Source organism: Solanum lycopersicum, chromosome 1 (genome assembly GCF_036512215.1).
Source record: "Solanum lycopersicum chromosome 1, SLM_r2.1".
Taxonomy (NCBI): Eukaryota; Viridiplantae; Streptophyta; class Magnoliopsida; order Solanales; family Solanaceae; genus Solanum; species Solanum lycopersicum.
In genome coordinates, this window is record NC_090800.1 from 19,451,810 (window position 1) to 19,472,932 (window position 21,123).

At 37.8% G+C, this 21,123-nt stretch overlaps 1 protein-coding gene across 1 annotated transcript; it reads right to left on the reverse strand.

The window, feature by feature from the left end:
* Positions 1 to 1,956: 1,956 nt before the first annotated feature.
* Positions 1,957 to 20,438, reverse strand: LOC138341643 (uncharacterized). The gene is made up of 10 exons (XM_069293154.1): positions 20,361 to 20,438; positions 19,887 to 20,114; positions 19,110 to 19,809; positions 18,577 to 18,990; positions 18,328 to 18,468; positions 17,530 to 17,815; positions 16,359 to 16,599; positions 16,044 to 16,179; positions 15,674 to 15,814; positions 1,957 to 2,087 (listed from the first exon to the last, which is right to left on the reverse strand). The coding sequence occupies exons 1-10, from the start codon at positions 20,436 to 20,438 to the stop codon at positions 1,957 to 1,959; spliced, it is 2,496 nt and encodes an 831-aa protein (XP_069149255.1).
* Between the last annotated feature and the right edge of the window lie 685 nt (positions 20,439 to 21,123).

The window sequence follows — 21,123 nt, forward strand, 5'->3', positions numbered from 1 at the left end:
TTTATACTTAATTATATTCTAATTAGGGTAAAAGAAAAAAAAGATTTGAATAAGAAAGATAGAAAGAATAGAGAGAAGAGGGAGAAACGATCGAGAGAGAGAGGAACGAAGAAGAAAGCAAAGATTTTGAGGATTAGCTTGCGTGACCACAATTCTTCGGTGGAGGTAGGTTATGGTTTATGCTATTCGTAGTAAACACTTAATAGCGAATGATATGTATTGGGTAGTGTTGTAAACCCTTGTATATGCTTAATTGTATGCTTGCATGAATGTGATTATATAATTGTGATAAAATAAGCATGATGAAGCTATTGAATCCTAAATCTTGAAAAGCCCTAATCTACTTGTTTAAAGATGATGCCTTGGTATAAAAGAAGGCTTGATGAACGAAAGTAGTGAGATTAGGAGATTGGGTGCCACGTTCCGGTACCAGGATAGTATATGAGGATCGGAGTGTCACGTTTCGACACCAGGATAGTATATGGATCGGGTGCCATGTTCCGGTACCAGGATAGTATATGAGGATCGAAGTGTCACGTTCAGACACCAGGATAGTATATGGATCGGGTGCCACGTTCCGGTACCAGGATAGTGTATGAGGATCGGAGTGTCACGTTCCGACACCAGGATAGTATATAGATCGGGTGCCACATTCCGGTACCAGGATAATATATGAGGATCGGAGTGTCACATTCCGACACCAGGATAGAATATGGATCGGGTGTCACGTTCCGGCACCAGGATTTGTAAAGAGAATGAATCTTGAAATATGTTAATATACTCAATTTAGTGAACCTAATTCCCAAATGAGTATGATGCGGAGGCGTGAGTCCTCATTGATGTGCTTGGTGTTGTGACCAAGGGTTATGGTAATTGTAAATGCCGCATGTTGAGTATTGTAGTTGATTTTATGATATTATCTGATATATACTGTTTCTATTTTGAGTTGGCCGATGATATCTACTCAGTACCTGTGTTTTGTACTGACCCCTACTTGTATGTTTCTTCCTTTGTTATTTGTGGAGTACAACAAACGTACCATCGTCTTCAACTCAATCGCAACTCTAGCCAGTCTTCATTACACCGGATTTCAGGGTGAGCTAACGCTTCTATCTTGGACTGGATCTTCTTCTTCATGTCTTGATGCCTTGAAGTTCCGACATGGACTAGCTTTTTATTTATTCTAAGATTTCTAGATACTTTTAGAATTAGTAATTTGAGAATAGATGTTCTTGTGATGATGACTTCCAGATTTTGGGGATAATGATAAGTTTTGAGTTTTAGAAGTTATTATTGAGTTTTAAGTCTTCCGCATTTTATTCTGTTTACTATGTTTGAAAATGTTGGGGTTAGATCGGTTGGTTCGCTCACATAGTAGGATAAGTGTGGGTGCCACTTGCGGCCCGCTTTGGGTCGTGACAAACTTGGTATCAGAGCATTAGGTTCGTTGGTCTCATCACACAAGAACGAGTCTAGTAGAGTCTTAAGAAACGGTAGGGGGACACCTTTACTTTTCTTTGAGAGGCTATAAGACTTTAGGAAAATTCCATTCTTTCTTCTTTCATGCTATTACTTGGATCCAATTGGTATCTAGGTGATACAAATTGATATCTGATCATCTTCACTCTATTTCGAAGATGGTTAGAACTAGAGCAACAACCGCGCCAACACCAGCACCGGCAAGACAAGAGGCGTCTGAGCCAGCCACTGAGACTGTAGCTCGAAGAGGGACAATGGCAAGAGGCCGTAGTAGAGGTTGTAGGAGGACATCCTCTAGATGAAGAGGACAAACAGTGGCCTATCTGGTACTAGGACGGTGACTCCTCCACCGACTGAGGAAGTAGTAAGACAGGGTGAGGAAGGGGAAAGTGAGCAAGTGCAGAATGAGGAATTACCACCCCAACCTACCCCAGAGATGATTAATCAGGTTCTTGCTTATCTTAGCGGGTTAACTGATCAAGGCCAGACACCTCCAGTGTTTTCTGCACCAGCACCCCAGGTTCCGGAGGTACAACCTGCAGCTACAGTGGCTCTCCGCATGGATGCCTCATTGGAAATAGGCACGTTTCCTCGCTTGACTACAGGGCCTATAATGACAAGCGATCATCATGAACTTTTCAGTAAGTTCTTGAAATTGAAACCTCCAGTATTCAAGTGTGCTGAATCCGAGGATGCCTACGATTTTCTGGTTGATTGTCATGAGTTACTACATAAAATGGGCATAGTGGAACGATTTGGCGTTGAGTTTGTAACCTATTAGTTTTAGGGAAATGCCAAAATGTGGTGGTGGTTACATGTTGAGTGTCAACCCGCACAGGCACCACCTATGACTTGGGCATCGTTCTCTAGCTTATTTATGGAGAAGCATATCCCCCGGACCTGGAGGGATAGGAGGAGAGATGAGTTCTTGAGCCAAGAGCAAGGCAAGATGTCGGTGACTGCGTATGAGGCTAAGTTCCGTGCATTATCCAGGTATTCCACCCAGCTTTACTTCAGTCCACAAGAGCGGATTCGCCATTTTATGAAGGGGTTGAGGTCAGATTTGTGGATTTCAGCCTTACAGGTAGCGGCTATAGCGAAATCCTTTCAGGAAGTGGTAGACTTTAGAGGTGGAGGGAGTGAAGCCAGATGAATTCACCATGGCATCGACATCTAAAAGGTTTCGTAATGGAGGTGAGTTTAATGGTTCTTACTTCAGAGGGCAGGGTTCAGGAGGTTACCCAGCCCGACCTATCCAGTCTTCACTACAGACTGTAGTTGGGGGTCCACCGAAGACCGGTCAACACTTCTCTGAGTTTGGATTTTATCCCCAGACTTCGTCATCCTCACAGAGACCTATGCTTGAATTCAGAGAGTGCTATGGATGTGGGGAGACTGGACACATTAAGAGGTATTGTCCAAAATAGAGTTACAGACCTCAAATAGTCAGAGGTAGAGGTGGTCATGAAAGAGGCCGTCATTCTGGAGGGTGTGGTGGCCGAGGTAATGGTGGTCACCAAAACAGCCAGGGTGACGGACAAATGGGAACTACTGCAGCGCAACCAGGTAGAGGCAACGGGCAGACAGGTGATAGGGCCCATTGTTATGCTTTCCCTGGGAGATCTGAAGCGGAGACATCTGATGTTGTCATCACAGGTAATCTTTTGGTTTGTGATTGCATGGCTTTTGTATTATTTGATCCTGGATCCACATTTTCATATGTATCTTCCTCATTTTGCTACTGGTCTTAATTTACATTGTGAATTGCTTGACATGCCTATTCGTGTTTCTACTCCGGTGGGCGAGTCTGTGATAGTTGAAAAGGTGTATAGGTCTTGTCCCGTGACTTTTATGGAGAGTAATACTCATGTAGATTTAGTTATCTTAGAAATGGTTGACTTCGATGTAATTCTGGGTATGACTTGGCTTTCTCCAAACTTCGCAATCTTAGACTGCAATGCCAAAACTGTGACATTGGCCAAGCCTGAGAGAAATCCGTTAATGTGGGAGGGTGACTACACATCCACTCCAGTTCGTATCATTTCCTTCCTTCGCGCTAAGAAAATGGTTAGAAAGGGTTGTTTAGTTTTTTTGGCACACCTCAGGGATGGTACTACCCAAGTACCTTCAATCAAGACGGTTTCAATAGTCCGTGAGTTTCTGGATGTGTTTTCGGCAGATCTTCCTGGTATGCCACCGGATTGGGATATTGATTTCTGTATCGATCTGGAGCCGGGCACTCGCCCCATTTCCATACCCCCTTATAGAATGGCTCCCGTTGAGTTAAGGGAGTTAAAGGCCCAACTTCAAGAGTTGTAAGTAAAGGTTTCATTAGACCAAGTGCATCCCCTTGGGGTGCTCCGGTGTTATTTGTGAAGAAGAAGGATGGGAGTTTTTGGATGTTCATAGACTACCGGCAGTTGAACAAGGTAACTATTAAGAACAAGTATCCCATTCCTCGCATTGATGACTTGTTCGATTAGTTACAAGGTGCTTGTGTCTTCTCTAAGATTGACTTGAGATCCGGTTATCATCAATTCAAAATACGTGCAACGGATGTGCCAAAGACTGCTTTTCGAACCAGGTATGGGCATTACGAATTTGTAGTAATGTCTTTTGGTCTTACGAATGCCCCTGCTGCTTTCATGAGCTTGATGAACGGGATTTTGAAGCCATATTTGGATCTCTTTGTGATCGTATTTATTGATGATATACTGATATACTCCAAGAGTAAGAAGGAACATGAGGAGCATTTGAGAATTGTGTTGGAAGTGTTAAGGGAGAAAAGGCTTTATGCCAAATTCTCCAAGTGTGAGTGTTGGCTAGATTCAGTGTCCTTTTTGGGGCACGTGGTTTCTAAGGATGGAGTGATGGTGGATCCTTCTAAGATTGAAACAGTGAGAAATTGGGTAAGACCTACTAATGTGTCAGAAAAAAGGAGCTTTGTTGGTTTAGCCAGCTACTACCGTCGATTTGTCAAGGGATTCTCTTCTATTGCTTCCCAATTGACGAACTTGACTAAGCAGAATGTTTCATTTGTATGGTCGGATGAATGTGAAGAAAGCTTTCAGAAACATAAGACCTTGCTGACTACTGCACCTATCCTTACCTTGCCAGTAGAGGGTAAGAACTTCATTGTTTATTGTGATGCATCCTATTCTGGTTTGGGTGCAGTGCTAATGCAAGAGAAGAATGTAATTGCTTATGCTTCAAGGCAATTAAAGGTGCATGAACGTGACTATCCGACCCACGATTTGGAATTGGCCGCAGTTGTGTTTGCATTAAAGCAATGGAGACATTATCTATATGGGGTCAAGTGTGAAGTCTATACGGATCATCATAGCCTATAGTATGTCTTTACTTAGAGGGATTTGAATTTGAGACAGAGGAGGTAGATGGAACAACTGAAGGATTATGATGTTACCATCTTGTATCACTCAGGAAAGACTAATGTTGTAGCAGACGCCTTAAGTAGAAAAGCAGGGAGCATGGGCAGTTTAGCCCACTTACAAGTTTCTAGACGCCCATTGGCTAGAGAGGTTCAGACTCTGGCTAACGACTTTATGAGGTTAGAAGTAAATGAGAAGGGAGGATTTTTGGCTAGTATGGAGGCGAGATCTTCTTTTCTTGACAAGATCAAGGGAAAACAGTTTGATGATGAGAAACTAAGCCGAATTCAGGATATGGTGTTGCGAGGAGAGGCTAAAGAAGCAATAATGGATGAGGAAGGTGTTTTGAGAATTAAGGGAAGGGTATGTGTGCCCCGTGTTGATGATTTGATCCACACTATTCTTACAGAGGCTCATATTTCCGGATATTCTATACATCCTGGTGCAACCAAGATGTACCGTGACCTAAAGCAACACTTTTGGTGGAGTAGAATGAAGCGCGACATTGTGGATTTTGTTGCCAAATGTCCAAATTGTCAGCAAGTAAAGTATGAACACCAAAGGCCCGGAGGAACACTTCAGAGAATGCCCAATTCTGAATGGAAGTGGGAGAGAATTGCAATGGACTTCGTGGTTGGTCTTCCAAAGACATTGGGGAAGTTTGACTCTATTTGGGTAATTGTGGACAGATTAACTAAGTCTGCTCACTTCATCCCGGTCAAGGTGACCTACAATGCAGAGAAGTTAGCCAGACTCTACATCTCAGAAATTTTTCGATTGCATGGAGTTCCAATTTCCATCATATCAGATAGAGGTACGCAGTTTACTTCTAAGTTTTGGGGAACATTTCATGCTGAATCAGGTACTAGGTTGGACCTTAGTACTGCATTTCACCCTCAGACCGATGGTCAGTCTGATCAAACAATTCAGGTGTTGGAAGATATGCTTCGTGCATGTGTGATAGAATATGGGGGTAATTGGGATAACTTCTTACCCTTAGCAGAGTTTTCATACAACAATAGCTATCACTCAAGTATTGATATGGCTCTTTTAGAAGCATTGTATGGGAGGAGATGTAGGTCTCCCATTGGTTGGTTTGATGCATTTGAGGTTAGACCTTGGGGTACTAATCTTTTGAGGGATACATTAGAGAAGGTGAAATCTATTCAAGAAAAGCTTTTAGCGGCTCAAAGCAGGCAAAAGGAATATGCAGATCGAAAGGTTAGAGACTTGGAGTTCATGGAGGGTGAGCAAGTCTTGCTGAAGGTTTCGCCCATGAAAGGGGTGATGTGGTTTGGAAAAAGAGGTAAGCTAAGCCCAAGGTATATTGGACCATTTGAAGTACTTAAGCGAGTAGGGGAGGTGGCTTATGAAATAGCCTTACCCCCAGGACTGTCAGGAGTGCATCCGGTATTTCATGTGTCTATGTTGAAAAGATATCATGGGGATGGAAACTACATCATTCGTTGGGATTCGGTTCTTCTTGATGAGAATTTGACTTATGAGGAGGATCCTGTTGCCATTCTAGATAGAGAAATTCGCAAGTTGAGATCAAGGGAGATTGCATCCATCAAAGTTCAATGGAAGAATCGACCAGTTCAAGAGTCCACATGGGAGAAGGAGGCTGATATGCGAGAAAGATACCCACACCTGTTTACAGATTTAGGTACTCCTTTTTGCCCTTGTTTTTCTTCTTGGATCATTCGGGGACGAACGATGGGTAAATTGGTATCTATTGTAACGACCTGTTTAGTCGTTTTGAGCAGTAGATTTTATATCTAGAAAAACTGGTTGAGACGAACCGTCGAAGGGGTCTCGTTCCAAACACTTAGAATTTTGAAATTTGGGTACTGAAATCGACTCTCTGAACTTCGTGACGGAATGGCAGGACGGACCGTCACAGGCGTGACGGTCCGTCACAGATCCTTTAGTGAAATTTAGTCTCTGAACTTTGTGACGGAAGCAGTAGGACGGACCGTCGCAGGCACGACGGGCCGCCACAGACTGCGTAATCCCAGGCTAGGTCGGATTTCTGTTTAATATTTAAGGGGCGTTTTGGACTATTTCTGCTAATAATTATAAAGTTAGTGGTTGAATATTAATAATCCAATTTCTTGAGGGTTAAAGGAGATAACCCTAAATTAATTAGTGGGTTACTTTTGTCATCTTTTATACTTAATTATATGCTAATTAGGGTAAAAGAAAAAAAGGTTTGAATAAGAAAGATAGAAAGAATAGAGAGAAGAGGGAGAAACGATCGAGAGAGAGAGAGAGGAACGAAGAAGAAAGCAAAGATTTTGAGGATTAGCTTGCGTGACCACAATTCTTCGGTGGATGTAGGTTATGGTTTATGCTATTCGTAGTAAACTCTTAATAGCGAATGATATGTATTGGGTAGTGTTGTAAACCCTTCTATATGCTTAATTGTATGTTTGCATGAATGTGATTATATAACTGTGATAAAATAAGCATGATGAAACTATTGAATCCTAAATCTTGAAAAGCCCTAATCTACTTGTTTAATGATGATGCCTTGGTATAAAAGAAGGCTTGATGAACGAAAGTAGTGAGATTAGGGGATCGGGTGCCACGTTCCGGTACAAGGATAGTATATGAGGATCGGAGTGTCACGTTCCGACATCAGGATAGTATATGGATCGGGTGCCATGTCCGGTACCAGGATAGTATATGAGGATGAGAGTGTCACGTTCCGACACCAGGATAGTATATGGATCGGGTGTCACGTTCTGGTACTTGGATAGTATATGAGGATCGGAGTGTCACGTTCCGACACCACGATAGTATATGGATCGGGTGCCACGTTCTGGTACCAGGATAGTATATGAGGATCGGAGTGTCACGTTCCGACACTAGGATAGAATATGGATCGGGTGTCACATTCCGGCACCGGAATTTGTAAAGAGAATGAATCTTGAAATATGTTAATATACTCAATTTATTGAACCTAATTTCCAAATGAGTATGATGGGGAGGCGTGAGTCCTCATTGATGTGCTTGGTGTTGTGACCAAGGGTTATGGTAATTGTAAATGCCGCATGTTGAGTATTGTAGTTGATTTTATGATATTATCTGATATATACTGTTTCTATTCTGAGTTGGCCGATGATATCTACTCAGTACCTGTGTTTTGTACTGACCCCTACTTGTATGTTTCTTCCTTTGTTATTTGTGGAGTACAACAAACGTACCATCGTCTTCAACTCAATCGCAACTCTAGTCAGTCTTCATTACACCGGATTTCAGGGTGAGCTAACGCTTCTAGCTTGGACTGGATCTTCTTCTTCATGTCTTGATAACTTGAAGTTCCCACATGGACTAGCTTTTTATTTATTCTAAGCTTTCTAGATACTTTTAGAATTAGTAATTTGAGGATAGATGTTCTTGTGATGATGACTTCCAGATTTTGGGGATAATGATAAGTTTTGAATTTTAGAAGTTATTATTGAGTTTTAAGTCTTCCGCATTTTATTCTGTTTACTATGTTTGAAAATGTTGGGGTTAGATCGGTTGGTTCGCTCACATAGTAGGATAAGTGTGGGTGCCCCTCGCGGCCCACTTTGGGTCGCTACAATTTTAAACGTATATAAATTTGTTCTTTTGCGCATAGTTATAAATATTTATTAATATAATAATGGGAATTGCGACTTCGCACCTCAATTCTGTAAAGCTAGACAGTGGATCTTTGGTCCATGGTAAATGATATTTAGTCACACCTTTTTATGATGTGGAACAACCATGCACAATGCCGGAAAGTGTTGCTATCGGCACGTTGCTACTCCCTAACTCGAGTTGTCCGCTCGTTTTACAGCCAATCTAAATACATTTCTCCGTCAAGTTTAACCTTGGTAGAACTGAAATCAGATATGCTTATCCCAACTAGATTTCAATTATTTGAATCATTTATATTTAACTCAGGGAGACTCAACATATGATCAAATTCATTTGGGATAGATATCCTAATTTTATTTAATAACCTAATTTTTTCCATATGCTATATGAAAATGTATTTGTATAAATCAAATCTATGACGACAAATGAAATGAAAGAGAAACTTTTTCCTTCTAAATAAAAATCACAAGTAAAAAATATTTTACAAAAAAGAAATTTGAAAAGTTTTTATATCACCTTAATAAAGAATATAATTGCATTTGTCAAAAAAAATTTTGAGCAACTATTTAATATGAACAAATTACGCACAACTGATTCTCACGATTATGAGAAATGTAGGCAACCTTCTTCGGGTTAGGTGATCCTTATTTAAAAATTAAAAAATTCAAGGTATCTTAATTATTATTTAAAAATTAAAAAATGAAATAATATGTATCAATTAAAAATAGAATTTTTCCTTAATAAAACAAAAATATTTTTACTCATATTCTGAACAACGTTTGACCTGATTCTTGCTTTGACAAGATACGTAGGTAATTTTACTGTGAGGTTCGGTCCAGCCGAGAAAAAAGTCTTAAATTCCTCGTCTCATAAGTTGGGGCAAAAAAATAGATTTTTTTTTACTTGATTGGAAACAACATGCTTAGGATTATGCATAAGAAACAATAGTAAAATGTTAAACTATTTGGCAGGACAGATCAACCTTGTTGTGACCTATAGACTTCTGTTGACATCTCTCAATATATTTATGTAATACTTAAGAAGTTTCTTGTTTAAAGTTATGGATAAAATAAATTCCATCTCATTGTTTCAAATTCGTAGTGTGGTGAGATTTAGATGTAAAATTAAAAGACATGATTTTGTTGATGTAGAACTTGGCTTGAATGTTGATTGAGACGAAATTTTGAGCAATATTTTACTTGAGAAAATATTATATGCCTTCTTTGAATCAATTGTGTCTTTTAAGCCGACCGAATGACATGTTATCCATAGAACTTCAATTTTGAGCCTGAAAGCTTTTTATTTGAATAACCACATCTTAGCCTATACCTTTTGAGTGTCTAAATGCACTACTCCCTTTATCTCACCAACTTTAGCGCACTACGAAATATCTACATAATACCAAAGACCAAGTTGGGTAACAAAGTGAAAAACACCAAATATGTCAAAAAAAAAAAGAAGATAGAATGAAAAAATGTAAAAAAAATCTCCCACATAAAGGAGAGAAAATCAAAAAAATGAAGAGAACAAAAAAATGAGAAAGGCCTTACAAGAAAACAAAGGTCAAATGCAAAATTCTTTAAAAAAATATTGAAAGCATTGTGCAAATTTTAAGGAGAAAATATTCACTTTATCTCGAATAAATATCATACCTTTCCATAAGACTACATTACAAGCCAATGACAAGTCCCGTTTGATCTCATTTTTTATTTTCTCACATTAGTGGATGCTTACATGAGGGTCAAACATATGGTATCTCAATCTAATGCATTTAACATCTTTCTGAGTGTGAGTAACTTTCAAAAATATTCTATGATCTAAATTATTATATCGTGTGAAGTAGGACTTTCATATTTGCGAGTGCATTTGAAATATGATGATACAAATAATTCTATCCCTTAATTATGGCTTGATAAATTCATCTTGTAATTACTTAATCATATTTGAGATACAATTTAAACTATATAAATTACTCAAAGTTGACATCAAATTTGTTTGAAAGTAGTTGAATGTGGTTCAAATCCATAAAACTAATTGTTGGTACCAACTAAAGTCAAAATATTATCAAACATTAACTAATCTTTTTCCCATTTTTTTCAATATATTTCTAAAAATAAATCAAGAAAAAGAAAAATAAGTTTTTATTATTGAACTACGTTTGAACTTATTCCTAAGAAAATAGTTACTTATCCCTTCATTGAGATTAGGTCTAATCACTAAATAAAATAATAATCATGTTATTTCAAATCTCTAATATGGTATGTTACAAAAAAAATAAAGAAAATGAGAAGGTCTTCTAAGTGAAATCTCTCACGAGAACGATAAGATGACAGTAAAAATATAAGAATCTCTACTTGGTAAAAAATCACGAACGACATCATTGATCAAATGATGATATCAAGTCTTGACATGAGCACAATCAAGATAGAAATAAAGTTATAGACTGAAAGAGCTACAAAGACAAATTGTGCAAGTAATTCGCTAGAGAAAAACGTTGCGGTGACAAGCTTTTGAATCGTTGTCGTTCATATGATATGCAAAAACAAATATACAACTAAAAGGATTGTTTTTTTTCATTAAAAAATCTGGGCCATTTTATTTTATTTTTTGATTGGTCAATGTACTCATAAAAATAAATTATATTGAATAACAATAATATAAGTAAAAACAATAAAAAAAAAACCCTGGTGGCATATAGGGCACAATAACCCCTATTTTATTTTCTTGTCTTCACAGGGCACAATAATTCCTGGTTGCATATAGGGCACAATAACTCCTATCTTATTTTTCATGTTTTCACAGGGCACAATAACCTCTGGTTGTATATTGACACAATAATCTCTATTTTATTTTTTATGTCTTCACATGGCACAATAAAACCTGGTTTCATATAGAACACAACAATATATATTTATTTCATTACTTCACAGGACACATTAATCCCTGGTTGCAATATAGGGCATAATAACCCCGATCTTATTTTTTATGTTTTCACAGGACACAAGAAACTTTTGTTGTATATAGGGCACAACAAATTCTCTCTTATTTTCATTTCTTCACAGAGCACAATAACCCCTGGTTGCATATAGGGCACAATAACCCCTATCTTATTTTTCGTGTCATCATAAATCATAGTAACCCCTGGTTGCATATGGGCACAATAACTCATATTTTATTTTTCATGTCTTCACAGAGCACAATAACCCTGGTGGCATATAGCGCACAATAATCCCTATTTTGAATTTTCATGTCTTCACAGGGCACAATAACCCCTGGTTTCATATGGGGCACAATAACCCCTATTTCATTTTTTCATGTTTTCACATAGCATAATAACCCTTTGTTGCATATAAGACACTATAACCCCTATCTTATTTTTTTCATGTCTTCACAGGGCACAATAACACCTGGTTGCATATAGGGTATAATCACACCTATGCTATTTTTCATGATTTTATAGGGCCCAATAAACCCGTGTTGCATATAGGGCAGAATAACCTCTATTTTATTTCTCATATCTTCTAAGGACACAATAACCCCTGGTTGCATATAGGACACAATAACCCCAATTTTATTTTTCGTTTCTACATAGGGCACAATAACCCCTTGTTGCATATAGGGCACATTAACCCTTATCTTATTTTTTCACGTCTTCATAGAACACAATAACTCCTGGTTGATATAGGGCACAATAACCCCTATTCTATTTTTGATGTTTTCACAGGGCACAATAACCCCTGGTTGCATATAAGGTACAATAACCCCTATTTGATTTCTGATTTTTTCACAGGGCACAATAACTCCTGTTAGCATATAGGGCACAATAACTCCTATCTTATTTTTTTCATATCTGCACAGGCTATAGGACCCTGGTTGCATTTTGGTCACAAATCTCCCTTTTGTTTTATTTTTACATTTTGTATTGGCTATAATATTTTTATTCTTAGTATAGATTTTTATTACTTTTATTAATAACTCAAAATATTTTCCTAGTGCAAACTGGATAAAAAATTTTGTTTCGTTTGTTTGTTTTGTTTTATGGTGTGCAGGTTTATACGTAGTACAAAAATTGGAAGTTCAAAAAATAAAAGAATTTATTCTTTCAAGATAAAAAGTATTCAAGAATATCATGCGGAAAAACGTCAATAGCTGAATTCAAGTCATGAAGTTTCAAGTCTTAAACTCAGATGTTCAAATAAAAGTTTTGAATCGATGAACCTACCAAACAGGGTGACACAATAACAAAGAATTCAAATTGAATACTCAAAACTATTGGAGTAGATAGAATTTTATGTCTTGCCTTATGCATTTTGTTTTTTTATGTAATAGCTAAAGCTAAAAATTGAATTCTCGATTAAACTTCACCCGACTACCTAACTTATTGAAACTACGCATGACTCCTTATCATTAACTTAGGATATGTAGTTTTCAAAAGTTAGGAAGCAGTCAAACCTTTTCTCTTTTATTTATTTTTCATATTTTTGGCGTAAAAGTTTCAGTCAAAACTTAGTCACATTGTTCGAGATTTTGCATGAACACTATTCATGTTTCCAAGCAAAGAGGGGCATACTGTGAACACCTAATTTTTTTTACCAAAACACAAGTATTTTACACTAATTTAAAAAGGGTTATATTTTTTCACGACCAGTCGTGAGTGACACCCACACTTACCCCCCTAGGTGGGCGAACCAACAAGTCTGAACCCCAACATATACCAATAGTTCAACTATAAATAACAAAAAATAATGCGGAAGCTCCAAAAGTTATTAAGTAACCAATTTAAATAAGTTCTAAAGTTTAATACTTATTATCCCCAAATAAGATAGTCATCACATCAAGGACATCTATTTCCAAATTACCAAGTCTATGAGTGTTTAAGAAACCAAAATAAGCAAAAAGTTAGTCCATGTCCGAAATTCAAAAACATCAAGACGTGAATGAGAGAATCCAGCAAGAGCTAGAATTAATAGTTCACACTGAACTCTGATGTGCTGGAGACTGGTTAGAGCTGAGGGCAAATCGAAGTCGACGCGACACTTGATGCACTCCACAAAAGAATAAAGAAGAAAATACAAGTAGGGGTCAGTACAATGAAAACGTACTGAGTAGGTATCATCGGCCAACACAAAAGAGAAACCAATATATATTGAATAATAATATAAAATCAACTAAAATACTTAACAGGTGGCAAGCCACAAACACATGAACCAATGGACACAACACCATAGTAGGTGCACCATCAATCACAATATCAAGCACACCTATGAGGACTCATGCCTCCACACCATACTCATTTGAAAAATGGGTTCTTTGAGATTGAGTATACTAAGTTAATTCCAGATTCCTTTCCTTTAATGTTATTGTGTCGTAACGGGACAATCCGATCTCATATACCGTGTCAGAACGTGACACTCCGTTTGCATAATACCGTGTTAGAACGTGACACTCCGATCAAATTATATCATGATTTTATTTCATCAAGCGTTCTTTATTCAAGGCGTCATTTTAATAGAAAGGGTTCAAGATTAGAAATTCAACAGTCTCATAATTTTAGGTCAACCAAAAATCACACAATCAAGACATACAACCACACAATCAAGTACATAGGAGACTTTACAATATCACTCAATACATATCAATCGCTATTGAAAGTTTTTCTATCAAATAGAAATAAACCAAAACCTACCTCTACTGAAGAATCGACGTCAAGTAAACTACTCCAATACTTTTCCTTTCCTCAATGCTTCCGAACCTTTACAATCTATCAATTATATATGCATAATTTGTAATTTAAACACTCATATTATTCTATGTTTATGCTTGACCAAAAACCTCACCTAATTTTATAATCAATTTCCTAAAGTTCAAACCTAAGGTAAGTCATAACTTCTCTAATTAACATAACTTAAATAAAATTTAAATAATTTAATACACCTAATATTTAATTACCTATCTTAAAATATTTAAAATATAATCTATAAGTGTGATTCAAATATTTTAATATATAAATGTTAAAGCCACTGATTACGAAATCAGTGGCAGACTAACAGGAACGTCCAAAACATAAATTTGGTTAACACTCATTGTACAACATTAGTTGCTCCTAATTTTTTGATCTCCACTTTTCAATCACATGCATGAACCTTTAACTATCCGGTGTAATCCTTATATTAGCCATAATAATAATCGTATAACAATACAATAAAATAAGGATCAAACATTACAACTAGTAACTTAAACAATCATGTATACTTACCCCTAAATTTATCATATACTTCTAATTATCATTCCCCAATAATCACTATTAGTTTTTAATTACCCACCTAAAAACTTGTTCCAAAATCATCCAATTTAAACGACATAGAAAATAGGAATTGTCGTTTAGTCTTTAAGAAACCAAAATTTCACTTATAATCAATTAGTCTTTATAAATCAAATAGTATACATAATAAGATGTCTTAATGTATTTATCAAATCCAACTTTACGTTAATCATGCAAACTCGGTAAGTCCAGTTCGAAGAAAAAAAGGAAGAAAGAACCATTTTGTCAACTACTTATATTCCATGCATCCTTCCAATATTCAGTCATTAATTGTATAGAATTAACCCTTCACTATTTTCCCATCATATATCATATTATCCACTACTCTTTCTCCACTTTAACAAAAAGAAACAATCTAACATTCACTGCAAGTATATGCAACCCAATCTTCCCCTATAATTAAAATATAATAATAATAAATTCTTCATCTACACTATTAATAAAATTTACATATACATATACGTCTTTTACCTAGACAATTATGTATTCCCTTTAGGTTGTGCAACCTTTGAAGGTCTTCCTGCTTAGGTTTATGATTATTTAGGGTAAATACTTATGAACTAATAATTATCAAATCCTGTTATTTTCAATATTATCTTCGTTAACCATCAACTAAATAAATTATTTAAATTACCCCACTAATTTTATAATTATAATAACACCAATTACAAATCTATTGAAAAGTATTTTATCAAAGAAAAAGTTCTAGTGCTCAAAACAACTGAATGAGTTTTTACAACAGATACCAATTTACCCATCGTTCGTCCTTGAACGATCAAAATAAAGGCGAGAGAATGAAAAGGTATCTGAGTCAGTAAAAAGGTTTGGGTATTTTCATGCATATCAGTCTCACTCTCCCAAGTTGACTCTTCAACTGGCCGATTCTTCCGTTGAACCTTGATAGATGCAATCTCCTTTGACATCAATTTGCGGACCTCCCTATCTATAATAACTACAGGTTCCTCCTCATAAGACAGATTTTCATCAAGTAGAACTGTATCACAACGAATAATGTAGTTTCCATCAGCATGGTATTTTTTAGCATAGACACATGGAATACCGGGTGCACTCCTGACAACCCTGGAGGCAAGGCGAATTCATAGGCCACCTCTCCCACGCGCTTCAGAACTTCAAATGGACCAATATACCTCGGACTAAGCTTACCTCGCTTACAAATTGCATCACACCTTTCATGGGTGAAACCTTCCGCAAGACTTATTCACCCTCCGTAAAATCCAAGTCCCTAATGTTTCGATCTGCATATTTCTTCTGCCTACTCTGAGCTGCTAAAGGATTTTCTTGAATAAATTTCACTTTCCCTAGTGATTCCCTCAGAAGATCAGTACCCCAAGGTTTAACCTGAAATGCATTAAACCAACCAATGGGGGACCTACACCTCCTCCCATAGAATGTCTCAAATGACCCATATCAATACTTGAGTGATAGCTATTCTTGTATGAAAACTTTGCCAAAGGTAAAGATTAATCCCAATGACCACCTAATTCTATCACATATGCACGAAGCATATCCTCAAACACCTGAATCGTTCGCTCATACTGACCATTGATCTGAGCGTGAAATGCAGTACTAAGATTCAGTCTAATACCTAATTCAGCATGTAATGTCCTCCAAAACATAGAAGTAAATTGCGTACCTCTATCTGATATGATGGAAAGTGGAACTCCATGCAATCGAACAATCTCAGATACATAGAGTTTGGCTAACTTATCGGCATTGTAAGTCATCTTAACCGGAATGAAGTGACAAGACTTAGTTAACCTGTTAACAATTAACCAAATAGAATCAAACTTACCAAATGTCTTTAGAAGACCAACTACGAAATCCATTGCAATCCTTTCCCCTTTCCATTCAGGAATGGGCATTCTCTAAAGTGTCCCTCCAGGCCTCTGGTGTTGATACTTTACCTGCTGACAATTTGGGCATTGGGCAACAAAATCAACAACGTCACACTTCATTCTACTCCACAAAAAATGTTGTTTTAGATCATGATACATCCTGGTAGCACCAGGATACATTGAATACCTTGAACTATGAGCCTCTGTAAGAATAATGTGAATAAAATCATCCAGACGGGGCACACATACCCTTCCCTTAATCCTCAAGATGCCTTCTTCATCAATTACTGCCTCTTTAGCCTCTCCTCGTAATATTATATCTCGAATTCAGCTCAGCTTCTCATCAGCAAATTGATTTCCCTTAATCTTGTCAAGAAAAGAAGATTTTGCCTCCACACAGGACAAAAATCCTCCTTTCTCTAGTACTTTCAGCCTCATAAAGTCATTACCCAGAGTCTGAACCTCTCAAGCCAATGGGCGTCCATGCTCCATGCTTTTCTACTTAAAGCAAGTACCACAACATTAGCTTTTGCTAGGTGATACAAAATAGTAATATCATAGTCTTTCAATATTTTCATCCACCTCCTCTGCCTCAAATTCAAATCTTTCTGAGTAAAGACATATTGAAAACTAGGATGATTTGTATAAACTTCACTTGACCCCATATAGATAATGTCTCCATTGCTTTAATGTAGATACAACTGCACCCAACTCCAAATCATGGGTCGGATAGTTACGTTCATGCACTTTCAATTGGCTCGAAGCACAAGCAATTACATTCCTCTCTTGCATTAGCACTGCACCCAAACCAGAATAAGATGCATCACAATAAACAATAAAATTCTTACCTTACACTTGCAAGGTAAAAATCGGTGCAGTAGGCAACAAGGTCTTGAATTTCTGGAAGCTTTCTTCACATTCATCCGACCATACAAATGGAACATTCTGCTTAGTCAAATTTGTCAGCTTGGAAGCAATAGAAGAAAATCCCTTGACGAATTGACGGTAGTAAATAGCTAAACTAACAAATATCCTTAGCTTTGAAACATTAGTAGGTCTTACCCAACTCTTCACTGCTTCAATCTTAGAAGGATCCACCATCACTCCATCCTTAGAAACCACGTCCCCCAAGAAGGACACTGAATCGAGCCAAAACTCACACTTGGAGAATTTGGCATAAAGTTTTTTCGCCCTTAATAACTCCAATACAATTCTCAAATTCTCCTCATGTTCTTTTCTTCACCTTGAGGATCTCACTATATCATCAATAAATACAATAACAAAGAGGTCCAGATATGGCTCAAAAATCCCGTTAATCAGGCTCATGAAAGCAGGAGGGGCATTTGTAAGTGCAAACGACATTACTAAGAATTAATAATGCACATACCTGGTTCGGAAAGCAGTCTTTGGCACATCTGTTGACCGTATTTTCAATGATGATAACCGGATCTCAAATCAATTTTAGAGAAGACACAATCACCTTGTAACTGATCGAACAAATCATCAATGTGAGGAATGAAATACTTGTTATTAATAGTTATCTTATTTAACTGCATCTAGTCTATGCACATCCGAAAACTTCCATCTTTCTTCTTCACAAATAAAATAGGATCTCCCTAAGGGGATGTACTCGGTTTAAAAAAACCTTTACCTAACAACTCCTGAAGTTGGGTCTTTAACTCCCTTAACTCAGCTGGAGCCATTCTATAAGGGAGAATGGAAATGGGGTGAGTACCCGGCTCCACGTCAATACAAGAATCAATATCCCTATCAAGTGGCATACCAGGAAGGTCTACAAGAAACACATCCAGAAAATTACAAACTATTGAAATAGACTCAATCGAAGGTCCTTTGAAAGTATCATCCCTGAGATGTGCTAAGAAATATAAACAACCCTTACTGTCCATCCTCTTAGCACAAAGAAAAGAGATAATACGAACTGGAGTGGAAATATAGTCACCCTCCCACACTAGCGGATCTGTTCCACGCTTGGCCAATGTCACAGTTTTAGCATTACAATTTAAGATAGCAAAATTTGGAGAAAACCAAGTCATACCCAGAATTACATCAAAATCAACCATCTTTAGAATAATCAAATCTACATAAGTATTTCCCCCCACAAAAGTCACAAAACAAGACCTATACACCTTCTCAACTATCATAGACCCACCATTAGGAGTAGAGACATGAATAGGCATTTCAAGCAAATAAAAATATGAATCAAGACCAGTAGCAAATGAGGAAGATGCATATGAAAATTTCGATCCAGGATCAAACAATATATAAGCCATGCAATCACAAACCAAAAGAGTACCTGTGATAATAACATCAGATATCTCTGTTTTAGACCTCCCGAGAAAAGCATAACAATGGACCCTATCACCTGTCTTTCTATTGCCCCTACCAAGCTTCGCTACAGTAGTTTCAACCTACCTACCACCCTGACTAAACTGGAGACCACCATTACCTTGGCCACTACTTCCTTCAGAATGGTAGCCTCTACCATGACCACCTCTACCTCTGAATAATGGGGATCTATAACTCTCCTTTGGATAGTATTTCCTAATATGTCAAGCTTCTCCACATCCATAACAAGTACTGGAGTCAAGTATAGGTCTCTGTGAAAATGATGAAGTCTAGAGATAACCTTCAAACTCAGAATAGGACGGGTTGGGTAACCTCCAGAGCTCTGCCATCTGGAGTAAGAACCACTAAACTCACCTCCCTTACAGAAGTTCTTAAATGTCGACGTCATGGTGAAGTCGTCTGGATTCACCCCCTCTACCTCCATCACAAAATTAATCACTTCCTGAAAGGATTTTGCTGCAGTAGCTACCTGTAAGGCTGGAATCTGCAAATCGGACCTTGATCCTTTCTTAAAGAGGCGAATCCTCTCTTGTGGACTGAAGAAAAGCTGAGTGGCATACCTGGATAGTGCACGAAATTCGGCCTCATAAGAAGAAACATACATCCTTCTTTGCTCTAATCTCTGGAACACATCTCTCCTCCTATCTCTCAAAGTCCGGGGTATATACTTTTCCATAAATAAGCTAGAAAATGATTCCCAAGTCATAGGTGATGCCTTTGTTCGTCCACACTCAACATACGACTGCCACCACATTTTTGCATCCCCCTGAAACTAGTCGGTCACAAACTCAACACTGAATCGTTCTACTATGTCCATCTTATGTAGAAACTCATGCAATCAACCAGAAAATCATAGGCATCTTCAGATTCAACACCCTTGAAGACTGGAGGTTTCAAATTTAAGAACTTAATAAAAAGATCATGCTGATCACCTGTCATTATAGACCTTATAGTCAATCGAGGAAACGTGCCTACTTCCAATGACGCATCCATGCGGGGAACCACATCAGCTGCATGTTGTACTCCCTGAAACTGAGTTGCTAGTGCAGAAAACACTGGAGGTGTGTGGCCCTGATAAGATAACCCGCTTAGATAAGTAAGAACCAGATTAATCATCTCTGGGGTAGGGTGGGGCGGTACTTCCCTATCCCGAATCTTCTCACTTTACCCTTCTTCACCCTCTCGCACTACCTCATCAGTCGGTGGAGGAGTCACTACTCTATCCCTAGATGGAGAAGGTGTTTGTCATCTGCCTCTAGTGGGCATCCTCTCGCGACCTCTACCACGATCTCTTGTCAATGCTCCTCCTCGAGTTACAGCCCTAATGGTTGGCTCAGACACACCCTGTCTCGCCGGTGTTGGTGTTGACACAGTTGTTGCTCTAGTTCTAACCATCTACCAAATAGAGTGACAAGGTCAGATGCCAATTTGCATCACCTAGATATTGATTGGATCAAAGTAATAGCATGAAAGAGAGAAGGAATGAAGTTTTCCTAAAGCATTATCGCGTCTCGAAAAAAGTAAAAGGTGTCCCCAAACTGTTCCGCAAGACTCTACTAGACCTATCCTTGTGTGATGAGATCAACAAACTTATCGCTCTGATACAAAGTTTGTCACGACCCAAAATGAGTTGTGAGTGGAACCCTCACTTACCCCCCCCCCCCTCCAGGTGGGCGAACCAACAAGTCTGAACCCCAATATATACACTTAGTTCAACTATAAATAACAATAATAATGCGGAAGCTCCAAAAGTTATTAAGTAACCAATTTAAATAAGTTTCTAAAGTTTAATACTTATTATCCCAAAATCTGATAGTCATCACATCAAGGACATCTATTTCCAAATTACCAAGTCTAAGAGTGTTTAAGAAACAAAAATAAGCAAAAAGATGGTCCAATTTCAAAATTCAAAGACATCAAGACGTGAATGAGAGAATCCAGCACGAGCTAGAATTAATACCTCACCCTGAACTCTGATGTGCTGGAGACTGGCTAGAGTTGAGAGCGAGTCGAAGTTGATGGTACACTTGCTGCACTCCACAAAAGAATAAAGAAGAAAATACAAGTAAATAAGTACATT

What these genes read in the sequence shown, in the direction of transcription:
- LOC138341643 (XM_069293154.1), bottom strand. Translation starts at nt 20,438, where the DNA reads ATGGTTAGAACTAGAGCAACAACTGTGTCAACACCAACACCGGCGAGA. An exon ending in CCAACTTCAGGAGTTGTTAG is followed by an intron (nt 17,816 to 18,327) that starts GTAAAGGTTTTT and finishes GGCTCGATTCAG; the next exon opens with TGTCCTTCTTGGGGGACGTG. An exon ending in TGAAGAGTCAACTTGGGAGA is followed by an intron (nt 2,088 to 15,673) that starts GTGAGACTGATA and finishes TTGTCATTATAG; the next exon opens with GCCCTGTAGTCAAGCGAGGA.